The following is a 25,886-nucleotide window of genomic DNA, read 5'->3' as shown; positions in this document are numbered from 1 at the left end:
CAGTAATAACCCACCATGGTTTTATTCTCTATGATGCAACCAATTGAAATAATAGTTGTCAGCTTTTACGCCAAGAGAAATGACAAGCCAAACCATGCATAACGATGTGTGCAATGAATCACATGCATGTTGAAAGATGACACTCAAATGTCAGATTTCAGCAGCTTATGATCCACAAAACGCTTGCATTTATAGCCCATTATGCTCTGTGCAGTGTCTATAAGAGGCCAATCAGTGTGCTATTGTGTATGGAATATGCCACTCGGTCAGATGACTGATGTTGCACAGAATGCAATTTCAAAGAGTTATTTATGAAAAAAAAAAGAAGATGGCCACTGCATAAAACAAGCTGCTTGGTTTTGGCTCTGAGATGAGATTGAGAATACCATTAGTTGGAGTCAGCGACAAGAGAGGGACAAGAGTCATCGAGAGCCCTAGACTACTAGATCATTCCAAATAAACAAGCTCAGTGCAAAACCTACTCTACTGCCTACCTAGACTCCATTTCACCTTGATCTGTCAAAATTATTTTTTCAGCCAGAAAGGAATCATGTAATGCATTGCGATGAGCTGGATGACCAAAAAATAAAATAAAAATAATAATAATAATAACAAATTCTCAATCTTAAGCATATTCACAGTGCTGAAATATACTGATAAAAGACAGTGATTAGACTAAATTAAAGATGGTATGTTTTTCTAAAATGAAATAGGCAATGCATTGCATGTGTTTGTTATATTTTAAAGAAAACAATAATTAAAAAAAACTAAAATATATTTATTCTTGGTTGTTCTTTATTCTTGAATCTTAAAATTTAATTAATATTCTTGTATGTAGGCTATTGCATATAAACTGCAAAACTAGATGCAGTTTTCTAACATGAAATAAATCTATTTAAAGTTCCCAAAAAAAGATAAAATCCCAAGTGCAAATTAGGCCGGCTGATCTCACAAGGAAACCTAAGTATTTAACGTTTTGTGAGTTAGTGGCTAATTCATATCAATTCATACGAGTTCAATCGTATATAAATGTACGATTTTAAACAGAAGGCGTGGCCAGGGGCGGACTGGCACAAAAAATTAGCCCTGGCACTGTAGCCACACCAGCCCACATTACCACACAAACATCAACTACCTATATTGGTGTACAGATGATGAAATAACACAAGCAGTACCATATATAATAGATATTTAAACGTTTAATGTATGTTACTGGAACAAAAACAACCCATTTATAATTTTTTTTTTTACATACATTCATATCATTCATTTTCTTTTCAGCTTAGTCCCTTTATTAATCTGGGTTCACCACAGCGGAATGAACCGCCAACTTATCCAGCATATATTTCATACAACGGATGCCCTCCCAGCTGCAACCCATCACTGGAAAACACACATACACTACGGACAATTTAGCCTACTCAATTCACCTGCAGCGCATGTGTTTGGACTGTGAGGGAAACTGGAGCACCCAGAGGAAACCCATACGTGCGCAGGGAGAACATGCAAACTCCACACAGAAACGCCAACTGCTTTCTCTGAGCTTTTTGGCACCGCATTTCCTTTTTGCGGCCCATCTCTGATGAATTAGCTTGTGTTGCACTTACTGTTTGTAAGTTTTGTTGTTACAGATTGGGCCAAATGCTTAACATTTATTATTATTATTACTATTACTATCATCACCATATTATCTTGCAATAGATAAAAGCTGCCTGCATGTAAAAACAATACATGTAAAAAAAATACAAATAAAAACTGACCAGCCCACATTTAAAAAAATGGCCTGGCCCTTCTGGCATTTGCCAGAATTGCCAGATTGCCAGTCAACCTCATCCCTAACCCGACCATCATTGGGTGATAAGCAAATCGTACTAAATTGTGCGAATTAGATCGTACGAATTCATACGAATAAGCCACTAAATAAAAAAGTTACGAATTACGAATTACGAACGTGAGATTGTGTTGAATTAGGTGCTCTCCATAAACTTAAAACATGTATAAACTTACTGGATAAAATGCATACACATGACATTACAGTTTTTACAAATTTATATTCGTGTAGTATATCACTGTCTGTCATTATAATGAACAGCCAAAATCCAAAAGAATGAATATTTATTAAAAAAAAAAGTCACTTACAAGGCTTCACTTCAGATACAATACTGATATACTGCAGGTGACATTCACATTCAAGTGTGCACACTTGTATTCAAAAACTGCAAGCCACCTTGTCACAATATCTTAAAAAAACACTGTGCCCCTGAGTCAAAACCATTTGTCAAGCATTTAGAAAATCACAAATGGATGCTTATATCCAGCCTGACACCCATATGCAGGCAACAGACAGCATGCATGCTTTTGGAACAAAGCTAAAAATCTTGAACACGTGCTCACTAAAATACTTCCAGCTCATCTGGCTGAAAGCCAATACGATTCCATGCTGGAGACAGTCAAATCCAAACATGTCAAAATCCCATATTAGTGCTAGGCTAGCGTACTAGTGAGGACACACTGGCTGGATCTAAACTGTATATGTGAGTGGATTTGAAAAGATGAATGACTAGAGCCGCAGAGGTTTTGCTGACTAGGCCCAAAGCCTCTCTAATGGAACATAATGCACCGCACTGTCACACTGCATCACATCTCAGCAGATGGGATAACTGTCGTCCTACTTTGCCCCATCCTTTTCACCTGAATTGCTCTTTTCCATAAACCGTTTGAACTTAACGGAGTATTTAAGTTAGTCGGACCAATTTTCAGGAGTCTGCTTAATGAGGATGAATGCTCACTGATTGACTTGTAAAAATGAGTTTTGAATTGTGCAAACATCTATCCAAATGTTTAATAAGAGCGAAATTGAATTGACCTTTCATATTGGTTTTCTCGCACCCAGAGATACTTCTGAATCCTTGAGCCACCGGACTGCATCAAGATGATGAAAAAAGCCAAGGTTTTAGATCCAACTGCTGCCGGGCAAGGCGGTAAGAATAATATAATTGTGCTCTCTCCCTTATGGCAGGCTGACACCGGCAACAAACCTTATCCAACAGCTCTATTACTGAATTACCGAAACAACAAATCCAGCCATGTTCTCCATGAAGACCTGCTAGTACAAAAACACGATGGTGGCAGCGGAGGGAAGGGGTTGTTTTGTAATTCTTTCTTTCTTTTTTTTCCCTCCTTAATGGTCACTTTTCCCAGAGGATGCAATTTAGCTAATCAGTTTTCATTGTGTTCATAATGATGAGAGTATGGCAATGGAATTCGACACACTTCATAGGACATGAGTCTCATTTGGAGAAGTTATCCCACAGTAAGCGTCGGCGTTAAAATGCAACGGCGGACTTTCTAGATAAAATCTAATGACCTCCTCTCCACAGCAAAGTGAATAATGTATCTGTCCCTGAGGAGTTAGATAGCGAGATAAAAGTGAGAGCTGAATCCAACGTAGCCACACAAATTTATTTAAACTCGCGAATGATCAAACAGCTGGTTAAAGTCGTAGGTTGTGGTTTTGGAAACTGGCCGGCTGTGTACAAGATGCAAATGAAGAGGAGGCTGTGAATGTGGCTTATGCAATCAGAGGCTTCATCAATGCCTTGTGTGCCCTTCATCTGGAAGCTCGCTAAACCACCCAGCGAGAATTTGCTGTCATTCAGCTTGGGTTTCTTTCAATCGTGTAACCATGGATGCGAGGAAAAACCATCAACTGACCCAAATGTGAAGTGCCTGTGCTGTGAAGGACAGTAAATAGAGCCAGAAAAGAGGAGAAGGAGGAGGAATGGACCAAGCTGGAATCAAACCTTGATTTATTTCAGGAAAAAACACCCTCTTAACAATTCATTTCTTTATTTTTTGTTTCATTTACTTTATATTAATTTATTTGCTTTGAGGTGGGGATTTATTTTACTTCATTTATCACATTTACCTCTTTTGTTATGTTATTTATGAACCCCTCCTTCTTTATGATCATGGGTGATGATATACTAATTATAGGACATTAAAAAATGTCCTTATTTATAAAGTTTGTCCCATTTATGCCTGTTTCACACTGCATACATTATATCTAAAAAAAGGGCTTTAAAATAATATATACAGTCAAATCAAAAATATTAGCCCTCCTTTAAACTCTTTTTAAAAATATTTTGATGCTTTTAAAGTGCTGTATTTAAGTTTTTGACTCTTCTAAAGCATAAAAATACCATAATATAGTGGCAGATATTTAGGAAACATGCCAAGTGAACATTCTTGTTTATCTGAAAAACAGTGCTTAAGTCAGATATCAGATAAAGTCAGTCTTTGTTTTGATTCTTTTAACCCGCCCACTGCCACTAAACCGCCAACTATATTTCAGCCCCACAGGTTGCCTTGTTGGAAAACCGTGTATTTCATTAATTTAGTCAAGAAGGCTCTCAAAGTATTCGTCCATGACTGAAATGCGACCTCCGGTGGACAGTAGCAGATTCCAAAATAAGACGCAGAATCAGTGTTCCACATGAGGTCATATCAATTAGCAAATAATATAAATACAAACATATACATTAAGTTACAATGTAACCCAGTGTCCTAACAACACGCTACATGACAAGATTTGCAGTAATAAGCAGTTTGGCTGTTTGCACCAAACAAAACACGACAGATATTTAAATACAGCCATTCAGAAGCACAGAATAGTGTACTCACTGCACTCTAATGAAATGGTAAGGTTTACAATCTAATTGAGACATATTAAGCTTTTTTAACATTTTTAAAAACTCATTTTAATATGGAAAATATTTTCCTTCAATTGAGTGCCATTGCTTTTGAATGCAATTGTGAAGTATAGCGTCATGCAACGTGGCTTCCGGGTCCAAGCGATATATCAAACTTTATGGGGCGACTCAACGAATGGCTATAATAAATGTTTACAAAGCGCTGAAATACTTTTGAAAATCAGGATCGAAATATATATATATATATATATATATATATATATATATATATATATATATATATATATATCCATTCCTATCCAATGACCAGAAAGTGATTAACTGTTTATAAATTGTTAATATATTGGTGTCTGTGATGCAGCGAGACCAGAGACTGTTATGTACACCATGATTTTATATAAAATTCACTTTAATGTGTGATATGACTAAAAGTGGCCATAAATTAATATTTTCTCAATTCAAATAAGTAGCAGCATGGACCTGGAAACAATATTCCATATGTCACGACTTAACAAGGGGATTGAGCATGATTTAAATGAGCCTTAAATCAGCCTTTAGGCTCCACAGTCAGGGACACTGCCTTTGGTGTCATCAATCTGGCAACCTGCTCTTGCTTGTGTTTTGATCCAGGAATGCAATACCTAGTTCAAACACTGTGTGTGTATATATATACATATACACATATATATACACACACATACATACAGAGGGGCTTATAATTCAGGTTATCCAATAATATAATTAGAAACATATAATATAGAATAATACAAAACTTCTACAGCAACTAGTTAAACACAGCAGTCATATTAATAGCCCTAAATGCTACTGAATGCTAACCAACAAAGCATTTTAGGTTAGCTGTCTAGCCTATAATCTTTGACCACTAAGAACAAGAATCACTTTAATGCTAGAGCATAGAAGCACAAGGCACACAAAATGCAATGTATTTTTCTACCAGCATCAGCAGCAAGTACGCTTGGTGCTACAACAGAAAAACATAAACTATCTATCATGCTTACGACCTTAATAAAATATTAAACTTACCATCGATTCCTATTTTCTCTGCAATTTCTTGCCACAGAGCTTCTCTTTTTTGTCAATGTTTTGTAGTCCTTCTGTAGACTTTTTGTTCTCAGACACCAGTGTCAACAAACACTCGACATCCATTGTTTTCCAGAACGCTTTTATTCGACATCCACACTAGTTTTCAAAAGAGATTTCTGAGCCACCAGTTTTCTAGTTCTACTCTTTTAGGAAACAGAAACGGCTCCATGCACATGATCTAAAGCTCAAATCTAATCAGATGGTTCATTTTACCTTGCGATGTAGGGATAAACATGGAACATTGGTAGTAAAAAAAACTGCAGTTGTTGGATTGCAGATTCAAATCAGCTAAAGGTAAAGACTAAAGTACAGAAAACCAGGCCTGTAGCCAAGGGGGGTTTGGGTGGTTTAAAAGACACCTTACTAACAAGGATCCAGAATTTGAACCATGAATTGGTTAATTTGTCCTACTTTGACTGCTATGCCAACATTAATAGTAAAAATAATCCATTGACAAAGGCTTTAAGACCAAGCAGAATCTTCTGTTGGATATTGGCCTAATTTTGATGTCGGATCGATAATGTTAACATTAAAAATAGCATTTATCAGCCGATATCGATGTGGCTGCTGATAAATCGTACATAGTTATAGATGACGAGAAAGCTAAGGTCAAAACAGGTGAGATTTGTGAAGACACGGCAGAATTTAACCATGATTATCATCTGCTTCTCTTTTTAAGGCCTGTGACATTGAAGATTTAAAGCACGTATAGTGCATAAAGAAGTTTAAAAAACGTTTAATTGTATTGAATAATAAATTTTTGTAAATAGTAAAAATGTTTAACGCTTGAAACTTATTCTTTAAAAAAAAAAAAAATATATATATATATATATATATATATATATATATATATATATATATATATATATATATATATATATATATATATATATATATATATAAAATATGTGAAGCACCAAAATTAATTTGAATACTAATTTGGCTATTGTTGTGAATTTTTCACATTTTTAAGGGAGGCAAGAAAAATCTTGAAGCTCTAAATTATTTTTATTATTATTATTATTATTATTATTTGGCCGCATTTTTTTATTTAAAACTTGAACAATTTCCAGATGATGTAATATAGTTGCATTCTAAAAATAAGCTTAGATATATATAGAATATTATTATATATAGGAAATATTTTTGGTATCAAAAAGTGTGGTTATGATGACCATCCGACAAACTATTCCAACCTAAAATTGTGCCTAAAATGTCACTAAAATGCAGTAGTTAAATCTCATAATTAAATAGAAAATGAGGCGTATAACTGCAAAAAAGGGTCCACTTTTTGAAAAAAAAAAAAAAAAAAAAAAGAACCACCTCTTTCACCAGGCTGGCTACAGGCCTGATAAAGATGCTCCTAAAACCTTTTTTTTTTTCATTCACACAGATCCACAATGCTGTATGAAAGGAATAGTTCACCAAAAATGATTATTATGTCATCTTTTACTCACCCTTTAATTGTTTTAAACCCATACAAGTTATTTCTTCTGTTGAACACAAAATAAGGTATTTTGATAAAAGCTGAAAATATGTAGCCATTGTCTTCAACAGTCAATGGCTACAGGTTTTCAGCTTTCTTCAAAATATCTTATGAATTATCTTTTGTGTTCAACACAGGAAAAACTCGTTGAGGTTTGGAACCACTTGAGAATGAGTAAATAGTTTTTTTTTTTTTTTTTTTGGGTGAACTATCCCATTAAGTATGCCAGGCCCAGTTAATGATGTCATTTTTAATGACACACTATGTCCCTGTACACATAAACAGATAGAACGTATAATATGAATGTGAATATCACCACAGTTTTGCACAGAGATGAATAGCAATATTGTTTTTTGAAAACGTGTACTTACAGTGCATTTGCATGACACTGTTTTCAATCAAAAATGGGAAAAGTCCAAGGTTTTGTAAACAATACTATTATCACCTCCATGAAAACGACTAAAACACATATTTGTGAGAAAGTTCACATGAGTATTAAGTGTTTATTGTGAGTTTATAGGCAAGGCAGAGTACTTGACAACCAAAACAAGAATGATAGATGACAGGACTGTGTTTGTGTGGAGTGGAATGTGTACTGATGTGTTCATGTCATTTACAATAAAAAAAAAAAATAATAATAATATATATATATATATATATATATATATATATATATATATATATATATATATATATTTTTTTTTTTTTTTTTAATATATAAAATGTAGAAATGAAAAGTGTGTCAAACGGTACAATAAAAAGTGTTAAAGTGTAAAACGTACAATACACTTGACGACGTTGTACTTGTGACTTGTAATCTCACAAATATAACACAATAATAATAAACTTATATTTTATATAGCAACCATTATAAGCTATCTTTACAGATTTAACAAATTTAAGTGGGTTGGACATAAAAAACTCAAGTTCTCCCAATGAAATCTCAAGTATTGTGTTGTTTCAACTGATTTTAAATAAGTAGTTTGACCAGTTTTAAGATTACATGAATGGCTCATTCTGATTACGTATCTCTATATACATTTCTAGAGAATGTGTCCCAGAAGCTATGTTTTTTTTCTTCAGTTTTTGTTTTCGCAACTCCACCAGAACCAATGCTTTTTCAGATGTCAAATTTCTCTCGCCAGTGACATTCACGCCTGCTTTTCTCACATAAATCCACCAGAGGCTGCTGTTGACTGACTGACTGACTGACTGACTGACTCACTGATAACCCCACCTAACCCCTTCTCTAAACCCAACCAATAGTGTGTTTTTTTTTAAAAGCACCGATTGACCCACCCACCCCCATCCTTAAACCCAACTGATAGGGTTTTTAAAAGCACCGATTGGACAAACTGTTAAAAAGCGGCAGAAAAGTCGTCCATATTCAGGTAAGCGGTCCGCTGTTAAATGCAAAAAGGAACGATGTTATACAACTTCGCAGCTTTCGTTTTAATGATGAAATGCAACAATACGGTCCTCTGACTAAAATTCAGGATCTGCATAAAGGTATACAGGGCTATGTTTTCAGAATGAGCCTGTTGATGAAAACTAAACAAAATCAAAGTCAAAAGTAACAAAAATATTTGAAATCACATTATTAAAAATAAAAATAAATTAAATAAAAAAAAAAACTACCCTAAAAAAGTCAAAAGTCATTTTCAAGTGACGATTTCAAAACACTCTGGATTGTCCAATCCGGATATCAAAGGGCAGAAAATTCCACAATTAAGGGTGCCATAAATTTTATCCACGTTGAGAACAGTTAAAAGACCAGCACCAAATAAGCGTAAAGCACATGCTCGAGTAAAAAATGCATAAATGTAAACACTCCATACTGAAGTAACATCGCCAACTACTGCCTGGCATGCAAATGTTTAACTTTTAGTTCAAATTTAATAAATGCATGTCATGTTTAACAATCAGGGTGTGAGTTAGTTCGTGTAAGTATGCTGCCTCAAAAATGCAATTTTAAAACAGAAGTGGTCAATTATATTTTCACAATTTAATCAGATGGGTTAAAAGCTTTGTGCAGAAACCAACAGCTTGAGCTAGACAGCAGTGTGAGAACTGTATCAGAAAAAAAAGACGCAGAAAAAGCTGCTGCTAATGTATGCGGTGTGAAACACGTCTCATTTCCCTCCCAGTTTGTCTGCTTTTTCTTTAGTCTTGTCTATTGTAATCTCACATTCAACCCCTTGGTGGATTGAATAATTATGTTTTATTGGTTTAACCTCCCCGTCTTCTCCCCTGTCTTGTGTTTCTGTGAGTGAATCTGTGTTCGTCCATAGGCCTGTCAAAGGAAACAAAAATGTCAAGATTCACAATTTGTGTTCTCCTTCTTTGTTTCCCCTTCCTTCGTTGCTGTTGTACTGTAATGTTGTGTCTATACTGTACCAGGACTGGAAATTCTGCCTATCAAGAGACGAGGTAAGGTAACTGAAAGACAGCAACCTGAACATGCATGCACTTCATTGATAATCAGTGTATTTAATATATCGTATCATATCATATATCAAACCTCAAGCACAGTGTCAAGTGTCAGTGTACTTTGTTACATCATGTAATATATCATATCGTATCATATCATATCATATCATATCATATCATATCATATCATATCATATCATATCATATCACTCACACCCAGACAGTGTGTCATGATATCCAGTCGATCATGCAAAAACAATGCACATTACTGTGTCATTTCTATTGTGCACTCAAGTGTTCAGATTGCTGTCACTTAAAGACACCATGAAATGGAATTGTCTATATTGATGTCTTGAAGGACTTGTTTATTATCTTAAAGTAACAAATATTCTTTGTTGCCAACAGAATGCTGCCGTAATGTTGGTATATTAAAAAATGCATTATTTAGTGACCAAAAGTGACCCATTTTGCATATTAACTGCCAGTAGGCTTTGTTTATGTGTACATTTTTCTCCATTAACTTTATTTGATTATAACCAATAGGAAAAGTGTTGGTCAGGGAAAGCAGTCCTTTTGTAAATGCTGTAATTTTGTACAATTAATAATGACAATATTAATGACCAAGTGTTTGTTTTTGTTTATCTTTTCACAATTGTTGAAAGTGTTACTGAAAAGCATACAATAATCTGTAATATAATCTGTACAAAAAAACTAAAAATCTATCTATCTATCTATCTATCTATCTATCTATCTATCTATCTATCTATCTATCTATCTATCTATCTATCTATCTATCTATCTATCTATCTATCTATTTATCATTTTGAACATATACAAATATTTTATTTGTGTATATATGAGCAATACCACACGAGTAGCAGTGCGATGTGGCTGTATATCGGCACTGGTGGAAGGCATGCATTGGCTCAAGGCTGCAGGCTGAGTGCCTTAAGGGGGTTGCGTATTGGATTTATATATATATATTTTTTTTTTCTTTTTTTTTGATAAATATTGCAATATGAAGTAGTATACAGTATTTTATACAGTATATATATATATTTTTTTCTTTGATAAATATTGCAATATGAAGTAGTATACAGTATTTTATACAGTATATATATATATATATATATATATATATATATATATATTTTTTTTTTTTTCTTTTTTTTGATAAATATTGCAATATGAAGTAGTATACAGTATTTTATACAGTATATATATATTTTTTTCTTTGATAAATATTGCAATATGAAGTAGTATACAGTATTTTATACAGTATATATATATATATATATATATATATATATATATATATATTTTTTTTTTTTCTTTTTTTTGATAAATATTGCAATATGAAGTAGTATACAGTATTTTATACAGTATATATATATATATATATATATATATATATATATATATATATATATATATATATATATATATATATATATATATATATATATATATATATAATCAAATATTTGTATGAGTGCAAGTTATAAATATTAAACCATATAAAAATATAAGTAATTTCTTTGACTTTCAAATTCTAGAACTTTTTTAATGGTTTATTGGTAGTTAACATTATTTGATATGATCTACTTTTGAGCCCAAAAAAACATTCCAACCAAACTTCGAATACATCATAATTTGTACATGACTTTGTCAAATGTTTTTCAATGCACGCACAGCACAATCATGCAGATGTTTATTCTGCCTAGAATACGTCACTGTGCACCTGCTGTGTTGTTGCTTCTCTCGATGTTCTGACATTATATCCTTAAATATGGGTTTCTCTCAGGCATCAAACGGAGATCTAAGGTTCCTGGTGTTATGATTACACAGTATGTTGAGGAACTTCCTGAAGGGATGACAACTCCCGACTTCACACGCAAACCCATCGCTTTAACCATTCAAGAAGGTAAGCACATTAAAAGAGTAGAATCCACAAAAGTGAACGCAAATATGATTAGAGGTGACAGTTGAGAGCTAAACGATCCTGAATGTGAAATTAACAAGCTGCAAGCACGTACGGAGGATTACCACACAGATTTACTGCCCTAAATGTCTAAGCTGTGCAGCTACACAGACTTAACTTAACGCAGTAGATGAGTGATTTCTCAAGTTCGTTGCTCGTCCTCCGGCTTAAACATATGACCCTGGCTATATATGCACAGAGGGAAGGGAATCAAATAGCATATATCCAATTTCACGCAAGTTTGAAATGCACAGAGCAAGACCACAAATGTGTAATACTTGTTTCGTTTATGTTTATAATAACATCTGGCATTTCAGTATATCTGTTATTATTTATTTATTTTTCCTCTGTACTTTGCTAATGTCTGCTGCAATACAACCAAGATATTCCCAGAATAAACTGACTTATATGTCAAGTAGGGCTGAACAATATATTGTTTGAGTATGATATGGCAATGTGTGTATTTGCAATGGTCACATCGCAGGATTTATTAAATATTTAAACACAAATATATTATTATTTTTTAATTCTTTATTCAATGATGACCTTGCTGTTTTACATTTGATTGTTAATTTCTGTATTTGAATACTGCTATACTTATTTATTTTTTGCTTGTGATTTATTATGATTTATGCAGATGTGCTGCATAGAAAAAGACTTGATCATCACAGCTGACCTAAATTAATGAAATCTTTTCAAATAGAGCAACTCAAATCATCTGCCGAAGTTGTATTTACATCGCAATTATATATTGCTGCAAAATAAAAAAATTGCAATATCAGATTTTTCCAATATCGTGCAGCTCTAATGTCAACTATTTCATTCTTTAAACTACAAGAAATAAAGAATATAGATTTACTAGTCATCAAAACTATGAAATAATGCTAGTTCTGTCCACTCTGGACTTTCATTCAGGCAACTAGGATGTGCAGATTTATTGTAATGCTATGCATCCAAGAAATAGGGTGTAAGAAATCCACACTAATTTACAGAGCCACTGGGGATGTGGTAGCGGTTAAAAGAAGGTGTGAGTAAAAAAAAAATGGGTGCAAAAATTTTAAGTTTGCATTTCCCTAAGAAACTTTGCGTTCGCTTGCAAAGATGTTTTGTTTGCTCACTAAACTTTTGGTTTCCCTCACAAAACTTTTGCATTCCCTCATAAAACTTTTGTGTTATTTTGCATTATACAGTAAGCTCTGAGTCATGATTTAATGCATAAAAAGGTGTTTTTAATAGGATATGACTTTATTTATGCATTAGAAAACTCTATAAAACACTCCATAGTAAACATAGATCTCAACCACTGCAAGACAAAGTGAACAGGACAAAATAGCAGCAATTTCAATAAACAGATTTCGTGAGGGAATGCAAACATCTTAGAGAGGCAAGGCAAAAGTTTGTCAAAAACACAAATAAGCAATATTTCCTGGAAAAGCAAAATGTTAGCAAGAGATCCCAAAACATTAACCTATTTTTTTCTTCTTTACACCCAGTTTTCCCCTTTAGGGGCTCTGTCCTAACTTATTTTTATCCACAAAAATATTTGTATATCTAAAAAATAAACAATTTGTTCATAAAAGACAGATATTAAATTCAGGTACAGAATTTCACTTGAGCACATTCTCTTGTGAGTGTTCACAGAGCTGCTGTAAAAACAAACGTAGAATTACTGTGAACCCTAAAATGACCATCCTTAAACACATTTAACAAAAAATAACCAAAGAAGAACAATGTTGTCGAGGCACAAGAGCTTGTTGGTTTTATATAGACTTATTACAAATCATTACATTTTTTTCTGAACCTTGTGCAGTTTGGTTTGTTCTAGTTTTGCTATAGGTCTAAATGAAAAAGAAATCATGCCATCAGTCTGAAATCATTTCAACCTCTCAGCCTTGTTGAAAATAAATTTTGTAGCAGTTCAGCTGAGGTGAGAATCTGACCCAATGGACCAACGAACCAGGCGGTCTCATAATTCATAACGGTAAATGTGTTGCATAAAAAGCAGCGGTGTCTCATTCTGTAAGCGAGCACATTAGTTATCGCAAGTGAAAACCAAGGAGCGCCTATTAATCTTAAAATGTTATGTTATTGCTCTTATTCATTGTCAAAATCCTGTTCCAGAAAAGCCTTGATTATCTGTATTACAATATTATTAACCAATAACAGGACAACTGTGACTTTCATAAACAAAGTTTGGTGCAGTTTATGTGCATAAAAGTGGTAAAAGTGAACCAATCCATAAGGAAAATGCTACTTTCCTAAAATTATTTTTTAGAACTAAGCTACAGGTCTAACATTGCCCTTATAAAAAAATAAATCTACTCACATTTGAAAGCCTTTATATTTTAAACTAATAAAGAGTGCATGCATATATCTCAAGACTAACAATTTCCAATTTCATACAACAGGAAAGTTGGCCATTTTTAAAGCGAAAGTGACTGGAAGCCCAACACCTACAGTAACCTGGCGTAGAGCTAAAGGAGAAATGAATGATCTGCAAAGGTTTCAGAGCAAATTTGACCCTACAACCAATGAACACACTTTGGAGGTAAGCACAGGCTTAAATTAAACTACTACTGAACAATTAGGATTAAGTGTGTAATGGTGTGCAACTTTAAAAAATACCCCCTCAAATCCCAGATTAATGGGAAGAGACAGTAAGTAAGACATCCGTAGGCTGATTCCCTAAGGGAGAATAGAGTCTGTAGCTATATTGCCAAAGTATTTGTTTCTAGTTGTTTGCAATATTGCCAAATATATATATGATATTGATAGTTTAGTAGATTTTTGAATAACAATGATATATTGGTGTATTTGTGATTGACTGGATTAGGCCTGCCATCAGAAATAAATATTAAACAGCAAGTCCATATATTAATCAAGGATTTACTGAATCATTCACTCAAATAATGCATTTAAAATGACTGGGCAAGAGAAGGTTTTATGAGAGAATCATTAAGTTAATGAAACATACATATGTGAAAAATGCTTATTATGCTTAATTAAGTTAAATTGATGAAGTCAATATACACTCACTGGCCACTTTATAAGGTACACCTGTCCAAATGCTCTTTAACACAATTTTTTAATCAGCCAATCACATGGCAGCAACTCAATCCATTTAGGCATGTAGACATGGTCAAGACGATCTGCTGCAGTTCAAACCGAGCATCAGAATGGGGAAGAAAGGGGATTTAAGAGACTTTGAATGTGGAATGGTTGTTGGTGCCAGATGGGCTGGTCTGAGTATTTCAGAAACTGCTAATCTACTGGGATTGTCATGCACAACCATCTCTAGGGTTTACAGAGAATGGTCCAAAAAAGAGAAAACATGCAGTCAGTGGCAGTTCTGTGTGCACAAATTCCTTTTTAATGCCAGAGAAGAAAGGCCAGACTGGTTCGAGCTGATAGAAATGCGACACTATCTCAAATAACCACTCGTTACAAGGTATACAGAAGATCATCTCTGAAAGCACAACACGTCCAACCTTTAGGCGGATGTGCTACAGCAGCAGAAGACCACAATGGGTACCATTTCTCAGAGCTAAAAACAGGAAACTGAGGCTATAATTCACACAGGCTCACCAAAATTGCACAATACAAGAGTGAAAAAACATTGCCTGGTCTAACGAGTTTTGATTTCTGCTGCCACAGATGGTAGAGTCAGAATTTGGTGTCAACAACATAAAAGCAAGGATCCATCCTGCCTTGTAGCAACGGTTCAGGCTGGTAGTGATGGTGTAATGGTGTGGGGGATATTTTCTTGGCACACTTTGGGCTCATTAGTACCAATTGAGGATCGTGTCAACGATCAGCCTACCTGGGTATTGTTGCTGACCATGTTCTTTCCTTTATGACCACAACGTACCCATCTTCTGATGGCTACTTCCAGCAAGATAACACGTCGTAAAGCACAAATCATCTCAGACTGGTTTTTAGACATGACAATAAGTGTACTGTACTCCAATGGCCTCCACACACAGTCACTAGATTTAAATCGAAAAGAGCACCTTTGGGATGTGGTGGAACAGGAGATTTGCATCATGGATGTGCAGCCGACAAATCTGCAGCAACTGCGTAATGCTATCATGTCAATATGAACCAAAATCTCTGAGGAATATTTCCAGTACCTTGTTGAATATCTGCCACAATGGTTTAGGGTATTTATTTAGGCATAAGAGGGTCCAACCTGGTACTAGTAATTGCACCTAATAAAGTGACCGGTGAGTGTATTTATGATCATGCATATCATGATATTTAGAAGAAAAGCACTTCTGCTATTAATTAAAATTCATATATTAAATACATCATAGCTTTTAAACATAAAAATACCATTAGGAATATGTTGTTTACATAATTCTAATAGTGCTTATCAATCATTGAATATTAAAACAACATTGTTAAACCAACAATTAAAATCTTTTCATAGATGATGAATATTACAGACCCATAGATTTACCCAACTCAGCAACACTGTCTCAGCCAATGGAACAGCTTTGGGACGTGGCTTATTTTTTTGTTGACCAATGACAGATGGTGGTCAAGAAACAGTCAATATTATTTTTACAGTTCTCTTTGCCAGATCACACATTACACACTTTCCCTATGTTCTTGTTAAGTCATGACATATGGTGTTTCTGGGTCCAAGCTGCTACTCATTTAAATTTTTAGTCATATCACACAATAAGTGAAGCTTCATAAACTAATTTCGAGAGGAGCACGTGATATGATTGAGCACTACTGCCCGCTCATCTGTAAGCAGTAATAATCCAATCAGAGTGATCCTAGTTTACTATAAATGGATCATTTTCTCCCTACTGCTCTATCTACGTTTTGGAAGAATCCCCCCTTTCATCCTATCTCCTTTCTTTCCTCCCCTTTTTCTAAAGGGGGAGCTCACGAGACCTACCTGATCTCGGATCTCCTGATATGCTTATCAACTGGGCGGAAGCCCTGGGCTTGAAAATCTCCGAGCTCAGGGTTCTCTCCCGGGAAAGCATGCCAACCCTGCTATAAATGCTAAGCATATCGAAGTGGGAACTCTTGAAAGCGAATTTTATATAAAATCATGGTGTACACAACAGTCACCGGACTTCCCACATCACAAATACCAATATTTTAACAATTTCTAAAAAAAAACTAATCACTTTCTGACTACCGAATATTTGGCATCAATATACAGTCTCCATTGTGATCATTTGAAAGTATTACTGTGCTTTGTAAATGTGTATTATTACCATTTGTTGAGTCTCCTCATACACTGTGATATAGTGCTTGGAACCGGAAGCTTCGCATGACACTTAACAAGCGGATAGACCATTTTAATGTGGTGATGTCATTGACCTTCGAATATCTCCTGCTTGTTGTCAACCTATTTCATAGCTCAATCATTCAATTCAATCATATCTTAATGTTAAACAGGTCTCATAACATTATCAATATGTGGACCTTTTTGGATTCTTGAAAGCTATGGTAATAAAAAATTTAAAGCAGGAAATATATTGGAACCATCGTTATTGTCCCTCAAAATGGTCTATACATGCAATCAAATGTCATTTAATTGTTATAAAATCCATCAACCAACCAATTTCACTTATCATTTACATTTACAGATACCTAAAGTCCGCAGTGATGACGCTGATACTTACAAATGCTATGCATCAAATGAATATGGGAAAGCTGTTTGTACTGTTGTCCTTAATATCATCGAAGGTAGGATACACACAGAGCAATCAGATATATAGCAATATATACAAATTACATACATGACATATTTTGATCATATATATATAAAGCTGTCATAATGTATATGCAACAGGAAAACATGTTTGCAGTTCTCTCTCTTTCTCTCTCTGTATATTTATATATATATATATATATATATATATATATATATATATATATATATATATATATATATATATATATATATATATATATATATATATATATATATATATATATATATACATACATATACACACACACATATTTATATTGGGGTTAATGACGAAACAAATAGTAACACTTGCCAATTTACTGTTGCAGGTTTTGAAGCTAAATTTGACCAGCCTGGTAGCCAATCTTCATTGCTAATTCATAAGCTATTTTGATATATGTATTATATGGCCATATTTGAAAATATATGTACATACAGTATTTGTAATTCCAAAGCCAATTCCAGCCATTTTTGCAGTATTTTTTATTAGATATTGCATATACCCTCACTGGCCACTTTATTAGGTACACCTGACAACTGCATGTTCATGCAAATTTCTAATCAGCCAATCACCTGACAGCAACTTAAGGCATTTAGGCATGTATACATGGTCAAGACGATCTGCTGCAGTTCAAACCAAGCATCAGAATGGGGAAGAAAGGTGATTTAAGATACTTTAAACGTGACATGGTTGTTGGTACCAGACTGGCTGTTCTGAATATTTCAGAAACTGCTGATCTACTGGGATTGTCATGCACAACCATCTATAGGGTTTAAAGAATGGTCCGAAAAAGAAAAAATATCCAGTTCTGTGGGCAGAGATGCCTTGTTGATTCCAGAGGTCAAAGGAGAATGGCCAGACAAACTGGTTTAAGCTGATAGAAAAGCAACTCAAATAAAAACTTGTTACAACTGAGGTATGCAGAAAAGCATCTCCGAAAGGACAACACGTCCAACCTTGAGGCGGATGGGCTACAGCAGCAGAAGACTACACCGGATGTCACTTCTGTCAGCTAAGAACAAGAAACTGAGACTACAATTTGCACAGGCTCACCAAAATTGAACAACAGAAAATTGAAAAAACGTTTCCTGGTCTGATGATTCAGAATTTGGCGTCAACAACATCAAAGGATGGATCCATCCTGCCTTCTATCAACGATTCAGGCTGGTGGTCTAAAGGTGTTGTGATATTTTCTTGGCACACTTTGGGCCCATTAGTACCAATTGAGCATTGTGTTAACGCCATAGCCTATACCTGAGTATTGTTGCTGACTATTTCCATCTCTTTATAACCACAGTCTACCCATCTTCTGATGGCTACTTCCAGCAGCATAATGCACCAAGTCATAAAGTGTGAATCATCTTAGACTGGTTTTTTAAACATGACAATGAGTTCACTGTACTCAAATGGCCTCCACAGTCACCAGGTCTCAATCCAATTGAGCATGTTTGGCATGTGGTGAAATGGGAGATTCGCATCATGGATGTGCAGCTGACAAATCTGCAGCAACTAGATATCAACATGGACCAAAATTTCGGAGAAATATTTCCGCTACCTTGTTGAATCTATGCCACAAAGGATTAAGGCAGTTTTAAAGGCAAAGGGGGGTTCAACCTGGTACTAGTAAGTTGTACCTAATAAAGTGGCTTATGAGTGTATGACATGTTTTATATATGTGAAATCCAAATATAAGCTTGTTTGCAATGTAATTTGCATATATTTATCAGATTCTTATATGGACAAACCTCTGAATGTACTCAACAGATTTAAGTCTTTTTGTATTCTGTCACTAATATGTAGAGCTAGCATTTCAGAAAACAGCTGCAAACACAATATCTGATTTTGTTCTCTCCAGTTGGATTCAAAAAGGACAAAGAAATGCAAAAAGCTGAAGGAGGTAAGCTAATTTTGTTTGCTGATTTTCTAAAGCGCACAACTGTGGTTTATTATGTGGAAAAATAGGAATTAATGGGACACTTGTGATTTTGAGTGTGGCAAACATCAGCAATAATTTCCTTCTGTTTGTTGATTGCATTGTGAAGCTCCAGCTGGTGACCCAACAGAGTTTAGAAAGAGGCTCAGACAAGGGTGAGACGTTTTGTTTCCATTGCATTACGCATTAATGTCATATCATCAGCCGTGCAGTTTCACATTAGGCTTTATTCATACGTGTGATTCTTGCCACAGTTACAGTAATTAGTCAGATGATAACATCAGTCACGCTAACCCAGTTAAGTGCTAACATTTGGCCTGATGCTCATATTTGTCATCACAATCTCCTTAAAGTGCTGGCAAAAAAGTTGAGGAGAAAAAGGAAGGTGACATTGACGAATCGGTATGGGAATTGCTACTGAGCGCTGAGAAGAAAGACTACGAGCGCATTTGTGCAGAGTACCACATCACTGATTTCCGTCACATGCTGAAGAAACTGGTGGAGATGAAGAAGGAGAGAGAAGAGGAGCAGGCGCAGGTAAAGAGAGAGCTGCCAGATTGACAGAAGCTTCCTCAAACAACCGCATTTTCATGACTGAACGCACAACTCTGGAAACAAACTGATTGGTTCTGTTTGTTTAGTTCATCCAACATCTCAGTAATCTCAAGCCTATTGAAGTCAAGTCTGAAGATGCTGCAACCTTTGAACTGGAAATGGAGCTGAAAGACCCCAACAGTCGCATTTTTCTGTACAAGGTGAGACATTAACTCAGCGCCATTGAGATTAATATCTAAATACTGTAAAGAGAAGGTCATTTGGTTTTATGTGAATTGTAAAATAAAATAATAATGACATTCTTATAATTCCTCTGAAGACATACTCTCTATAAAAAAGTCAGTTAAATAACATTTTCCCTTATTTACTCTATTGAATTGCATTAAGAGACCTTGCTTTATGCTCCATCAACAAGTGTGAGCAATTGAATATGCAGTCCTATATATATATATATATATATATATATATATATATATATATATATATATATATATATATATATATATATATATATATATATATCAAGCATTATCAAGCATCAAGTCACATCTGATCTTACTATTTTGTCCAGGATGGTGTGATGATTCCATTCAGCAAAGAAGCTGAAGGAGAAATGAAGCACTGTCTAAAACAGGTTGGCAAGAAGTATGTCTTCACCGTTAAAAATCTCAAAGCAGAAGATGCCGGAATCTATCAAGTTGACGTTGAGGGTGTCAACATCTTCTCAACTGATTTCAAGAGTAGGTTTTCACAACACATTTGTTTATCACTATTAAACGTCCTGCTGAAAAGACTAACGCGACTCCAAAAATACCTGTCTATTCAGCTATGGTTTTGGTCTAGCTGGTTAACCAGTATAATAACACATCTACTCAGGATGTGTGCTGTGAGCTGTGATGCGTCAAAAACTAAATCAATCCCAGCAGAATCAATAAAACTGTCTACAATATAAGGATCTGTCTGGTCGCATGTCTGACATCAATGTCACCGTGTGATGTTTCTGGCCTGCTAGTACAAGTCTAACAATGTTGAAGCAACTCTAAATGTATAATAATATTTATAACAATTATTTTTAATAATAATGTATTTCTGTTGAAAATAAAGCAAATCAAGGTTTTTTCATGAACAAAAACTGAAACTATGACTAAAACTAGTCATGTTTACCTCTATATTATCTTATACAACTATCTTTAACACACATATTTCTGCTGAAAATAAACCAAATCAAGCTAGTGAAAGAAGCCAAAAACGAAATCAGCTCACCTGCCAGGTTATTTTCCTTAATAAAAAACTAAAACTATGACTAAAAACTATTCATGTTTACATATATATTATCTTTAATGTTAATTATCTTTAATATTAACATATTTCTGTTGAAAATAAAGCAAATTAAGCTAGTGAAAGAAGCCAAAATAAAGACATCAGCTCACCTGCTAGGTTATTTTCATAAACAAAAACTGAAACTATGACTAAAACTAGTCATGTTTACCTATATACTATCTTTAATTGTAATTATCTTTAATATTAATGTTTTTCTGTTGAAAATAAAGCAAATCAAGCTTATGAAAAAGCCAAAATCAAGATGTCAGCTCACCTCCAAGGTTATTTTCATGAATAATACCCAAAACTATGACTAAAAACTAGACATGTTTAAATATATATATATATATATATATATATATATATATATATATATATATATATATATATATATATATATATATATATATATATATATATATATATATATATATATATATATATATATATATATATATTAACTTTAATCACAAGACCTTTTTTGTGGTTTACAGGAGCTCAGGATATACTTATACAATAGGACAGAAATAGCATTTACATAAGTGGGAAATACAGTTAAGAATAATATGAATAAAAATTACATCTAGGTGATTCATATGCATTGCTGACTGATTTAGCAGTACACATAAAACAAAATTACATATTCACAAATAAGTTTCTATAAAATAAGTTGGCCAAATTTTTCATCATTTTCCCTTTTATATTTTATCAGTTGCATTAGTGTTGGTCGTATGTTCAGTGTTTGTTCAAAGATTATTTATTTCTATTTCTAGGAGGTTTGAACAAGAGTTATTATAAGTGTGTTCCATTAGCTCTGCTAGACTATGATTACAAACCCAAAATAAAAATGTAAAAACTAAATTGAAACGTGATCAGTGAATCCAACGAAAACCAAACTGAAATGAACAGCAAATTGACCTAAAAACTCATTTACAAATGCAAAACTTTACTAACCCTGCTCACCAGCATCCAAAACACCATATTGTTGTGACCAGCTTTGCCAGTCTTTTCAGCAGCGCTCTCTCTCTCACTGAATGCATAATGCCATCATAAATCGACTGAGGTGTGTTTATCCATATTTAACACACAGTTCCCCCTGTGGACTTTGCCCTGAAGATTAAGGAGGTGACGGCCCAAGAGAGAGAGGATGCCCTCTTTGAGTGCGTCTTAACTCAGCCCATGAATGAAATCGTTTGGACCTTAAAAAATGTCCCTATCTCTAACAGTGAGAAATATGAGATTACTTCTACAGAGGACAAGCTGATCCACCGTCTGAAAATCATTGACTGTATGCCTTTGGATGCTGGAATCTATGCTGCTATAGCCGGCATTAAGTCTTGCAATGCCTGGTTGATTGTAGAAGGTAAGTATCAGTCAATTTTTTTTTTCCAATATTAGAACAACCCTTACAGACAGAAAAAGCGCATGTGCACCACATTTATATGTGGAAGGCACTAAATTTCTCAAACAGAAAACGGTATTATTTTAGCACCATTAAGTAAACAATGTAGTTTTTAATTCATTGTAAGTTTTGGTTTCTGTATTCACATTTTAAAGTTTTAGGACTCTATTTTAACGATCTAGGTGCAAAGTCTAAAGCACATGGTACAAAGGAAAAATTTACGTTTAATTAAAATGGCTCTGATAGCAGCAAAGAAATGCATTGCTATACATTGGAAATCAGTAGAACCACCAAGTCATATTGTATGGCTTCGAGAACTTTCTTCTTATGTTCCTGTTGAAAAAAAAAATTTTAATCTTAAAAAAAACTCTTCAATGTTTGAGAAGACTTGGGGTAAATTTATTGAATACATGAATAACTTGGATGTTACATTGACTGAAAATACGGATGGAAAAGTATGACACTTCATTGCTTTAATCCTTTATTTGTCATTATTGTTTGTTTATTGTTTATTTCCTCTTAATTTACACATCAGCTCGATGTCTCACAAGTATGTCTGTTTAAGTGTTCTGTCTTGTGAGGGTGGGAAAGGGGTGGAGGGTGGTTAGAAAAGAATGTTTACATGTATACTGAAATGATTCTGTAAATTATTGATGTGAAAATAATAAAAAAATATATTGATAAAAAAAATTACGCAATACATGTCCTAGGCCCTTAGAGTTTAAACTTGTATATATTTTTTTCCGATTTTTATTTGCATTTAAAGATGTCTATACCATTATTCTAGTTTTAAGGTCAACAGAAAAATTATGTATTGCCCTGAGAATTACATTTAAATGCAAAATATAGTTTAACAATGTTTTCAGTTTTATCATTTGAACTTTAGCTGCCCGTTTACCTCAAATGGAAGTGTTCGATTTTTGTTTCATTAATTTATATTTATTCATTTATTTTTTTTCGCCTTATTCCCTTTAACCACCAACTTATTCAGCATATGTTTACACCACGAATGCCCTTCCAGCTGCAACCCATCACTTGGAAACATTTAATAATATTATATTTTATATAACAATTAATTATATAAATTGAAGATTCAAAAAATAACTTTTTTTAAGAAAAAAATATTAACTGAAATGAACTTGCATGAGGAATCCTCAATAATTATGTAATTAATTATCAAAAGTTGTATGATTTTAGTCACCAATATACCTCAAACAGAAAAGCTTTGTTACAATTCAATATTTTATTTGTATTTATGGTCTTTTTATTAACTGGAATTGGCATTAGCATTAATTAATAAATGCAATCACTGTTTTAATCGGCTTTTATTATTCTTTCCTCCCCAGCTGACAAAGATCCTGCATCAAAGGGCAAGAAGAAAGCTCGTAAAACCACTCAGGCAGGCGGTGGTGGTGATGACCTGCTGAAGATTGCTGCTGAGCAGGCCGAGAAGAACAAGAAGGAGATAGCAGAAGCTATGGAGGCTGCAAAGAAACTCCAGGCTGAGCGTGACGCAGCAGAAGCTGAAGCCAAAGCCAGAGCTGCAGCTGATGCTGCAGCGGCACAAGTGGCTGCAGCCACTGCAGCAGCCGCTGCTGCTAAAGCTGCACAAGAAGCTCTCGCTGCAGCTAAAGCCAAAGGTATATCTGAGGCTGAAGCTAAAGCCGCAGCAGACAGAGCAGCACGGGCTGCAGCAGCAAAAGCCAAAGCCCAAGCGGAGGAAGAGGCCAGGAAACAGGCTGAACTCAACGCCTTGAATAAAGGTCTGAGTGCTGAGGAAGCTGCTGCGGCTGGGGCTGCGGCGGCAGCTGCAATGTCTGCACAGGCAGCGGCTGCAGCAGCAAAGCTCGGAAAGACTGGAGGTGCAGGTGGAGGTGATAGTGCAGCAGCAGTAGGTGCAGTGTGGGCTGTGGGAGCTACTGGCGAAGGAGGAGCCGGTGGAGCTGGAGGAGCAGGTGGAGCTGGAGGAGAAGGTGGAGCTGGAGGAGAAGGGGGAGCTGGAGGAACCGGTGGAGCTAATGGAGCTGGAGGAGCAGGAGGAGAAGGTGGTGCTGGTGGAGAAGGTGGAGCTGGAGGAGCCGGTGGAGAAGGTGGAGCTGGAGGAGCCGGTGGAGAAGGTGGAGCTGGAGGAGCTGGCGGAGAAGGTGGAGCCGGAGGTGCTGGAGAAGCTGGTGCTGCTGGTGGGGCTGGAGGAGCTGACGGATCTGGAGGAAATGGTGGTGATGATGGAGATAAAGGAGGAAAGAAGCGTCAGCGGGAAGGACCTCTTGTACCTGAGACTGTTGTAGGTAAGAAATTATACAAGAAAATCCAAGATATGTGTAAGCAATTCAAATTAAATCTAGCTTTCATTTTTAAAAATGTAGTGTAAAGGTAAGTTCACACCAAGAGGGATAACTGCAAATGTGAGCCTTGTTGGCAAATTGAGTCTGAATTTGAAAATGTCCATTTTGGTCAAATTTGACATTTCCAAGTTCATTAAGTCCGCGTCTACCGATCCCAACGCCCCACTGCAATTAAACGTCAAAAATGATCCGCATATAAATGTTAGATGTACTAAAGCTGCAGTTCTGGTTAAAATGAGATTCACATATTGCTTTTCTGCTTGACTTTTGTTAAAAAGTAGATTCTTTCACGATTCTAACAGCCATCACACTGACAACAGAAGTACTGCAATAGCGTGTGCATGTTGGGTATGTAAGCAATTAAAAAAAATCTTGACTTCTGTATGTATTAAAACATTCATCATCTTATACCAGCAGCTGGAGACACATGGACATTACAAAATACACATTTAAATTTCAAGAAATGAAATCACTCACAAATGCTTAATAATCCAACAGTGATTACTAAATTAATAGTTAATTTATTCTGTGCAAATTCATTAATTCATTCGTTTTCCTTCAGCTTAGTCCCTTATTTATGAGGAGTCACCACTGCGGAATGAACTACCAACTATTCTGACTCATGTTTTATGCAGCGGATGCCCTTCCAGCCGCAATTCACACACATAGGCACGCACGCATGCATGCATGCAAGCACACACACACACACACACACACACACACACACTATGGCCAATTTAGTTAATTCAATTCACCTATACTCTATGTCTTTGGACTGTGGGGGACACTGGAGCACCCGGAAGAAACCCACACGAACACAATCTCCACACAGTTATGGCAACTAATCCAGCCGGGACTCAGCAACCTTCTTGCTGTAAAGGGACAATGCTTACCCACT

General features: G+C 35.0%; 1 protein-coding gene and 1 long non-coding RNA gene across 9 annotated transcripts in view; one reads left to right on the top strand and one right to left on the bottom strand.

The window, feature by feature from the left end:
- The window catches only part of LOC147836467 (uncharacterized), a 97,349-nt gene that overhangs the window by 44,816 nt on the left and 26,647 nt on the right, over positions 1 to 25,886 (bottom strand). The gene's annotated exons all lie outside the window — the stretch shown is intronic.
- igfn1.1 (immunoglobulin like and fibronectin type III domain containing 1, tandem duplicate 1) overlaps positions 1 to 25,886 on the top strand; it is a 58,928-nt gene that overhangs the window by 10,221 nt on the left and 22,821 nt on the right. For 3 of the 6 annotated variants that reach the window (XM_087255565.1, XM_087255563.1, XM_087255561.1), the window contains exons 2-13: positions 2,894 to 2,981; positions 9,703 to 9,732; positions 11,537 to 11,656; positions 14,122 to 14,261; positions 17,326 to 17,425; positions 19,289 to 19,330; positions 19,476 to 19,521; positions 19,720 to 19,903; positions 20,008 to 20,121; positions 20,493 to 20,661; positions 22,332 to 22,604; positions 23,990 to 24,931. In XM_087255565.1, coding sequence (XP_087111691.1) covers positions 2,933 to 2,981; positions 9,703 to 9,732; positions 11,537 to 11,656; positions 14,122 to 14,261; positions 17,326 to 17,425; positions 19,289 to 19,330; positions 19,476 to 19,521; positions 19,720 to 19,903; positions 20,008 to 20,121; positions 20,493 to 20,661; positions 22,332 to 22,604; positions 23,990 to 24,931 — 2,209 coding nt within the window. In that variant the 5' untranslated portion in view covers positions 2,894 to 2,932. 6 annotated transcript variants of the gene reach the window in all.

The sequence above is a fragment of the Danio rerio genome, chromosome 6 (assembly GCF_052040795.2).
Source record: "Danio rerio strain M-AB ecotype USA chromosome 6, GRCz13ab, whole genome shotgun sequence".
Classification (NCBI taxonomy): domain Eukaryota; kingdom Metazoa; phylum Chordata; class Actinopteri; order Cypriniformes; family Danionidae; genus Danio; species Danio rerio.
The sequence above is the reverse complement of the archived record's forward strand: the minus strand, read 5'-3'. Positions and strand labels throughout refer to the sequence as shown.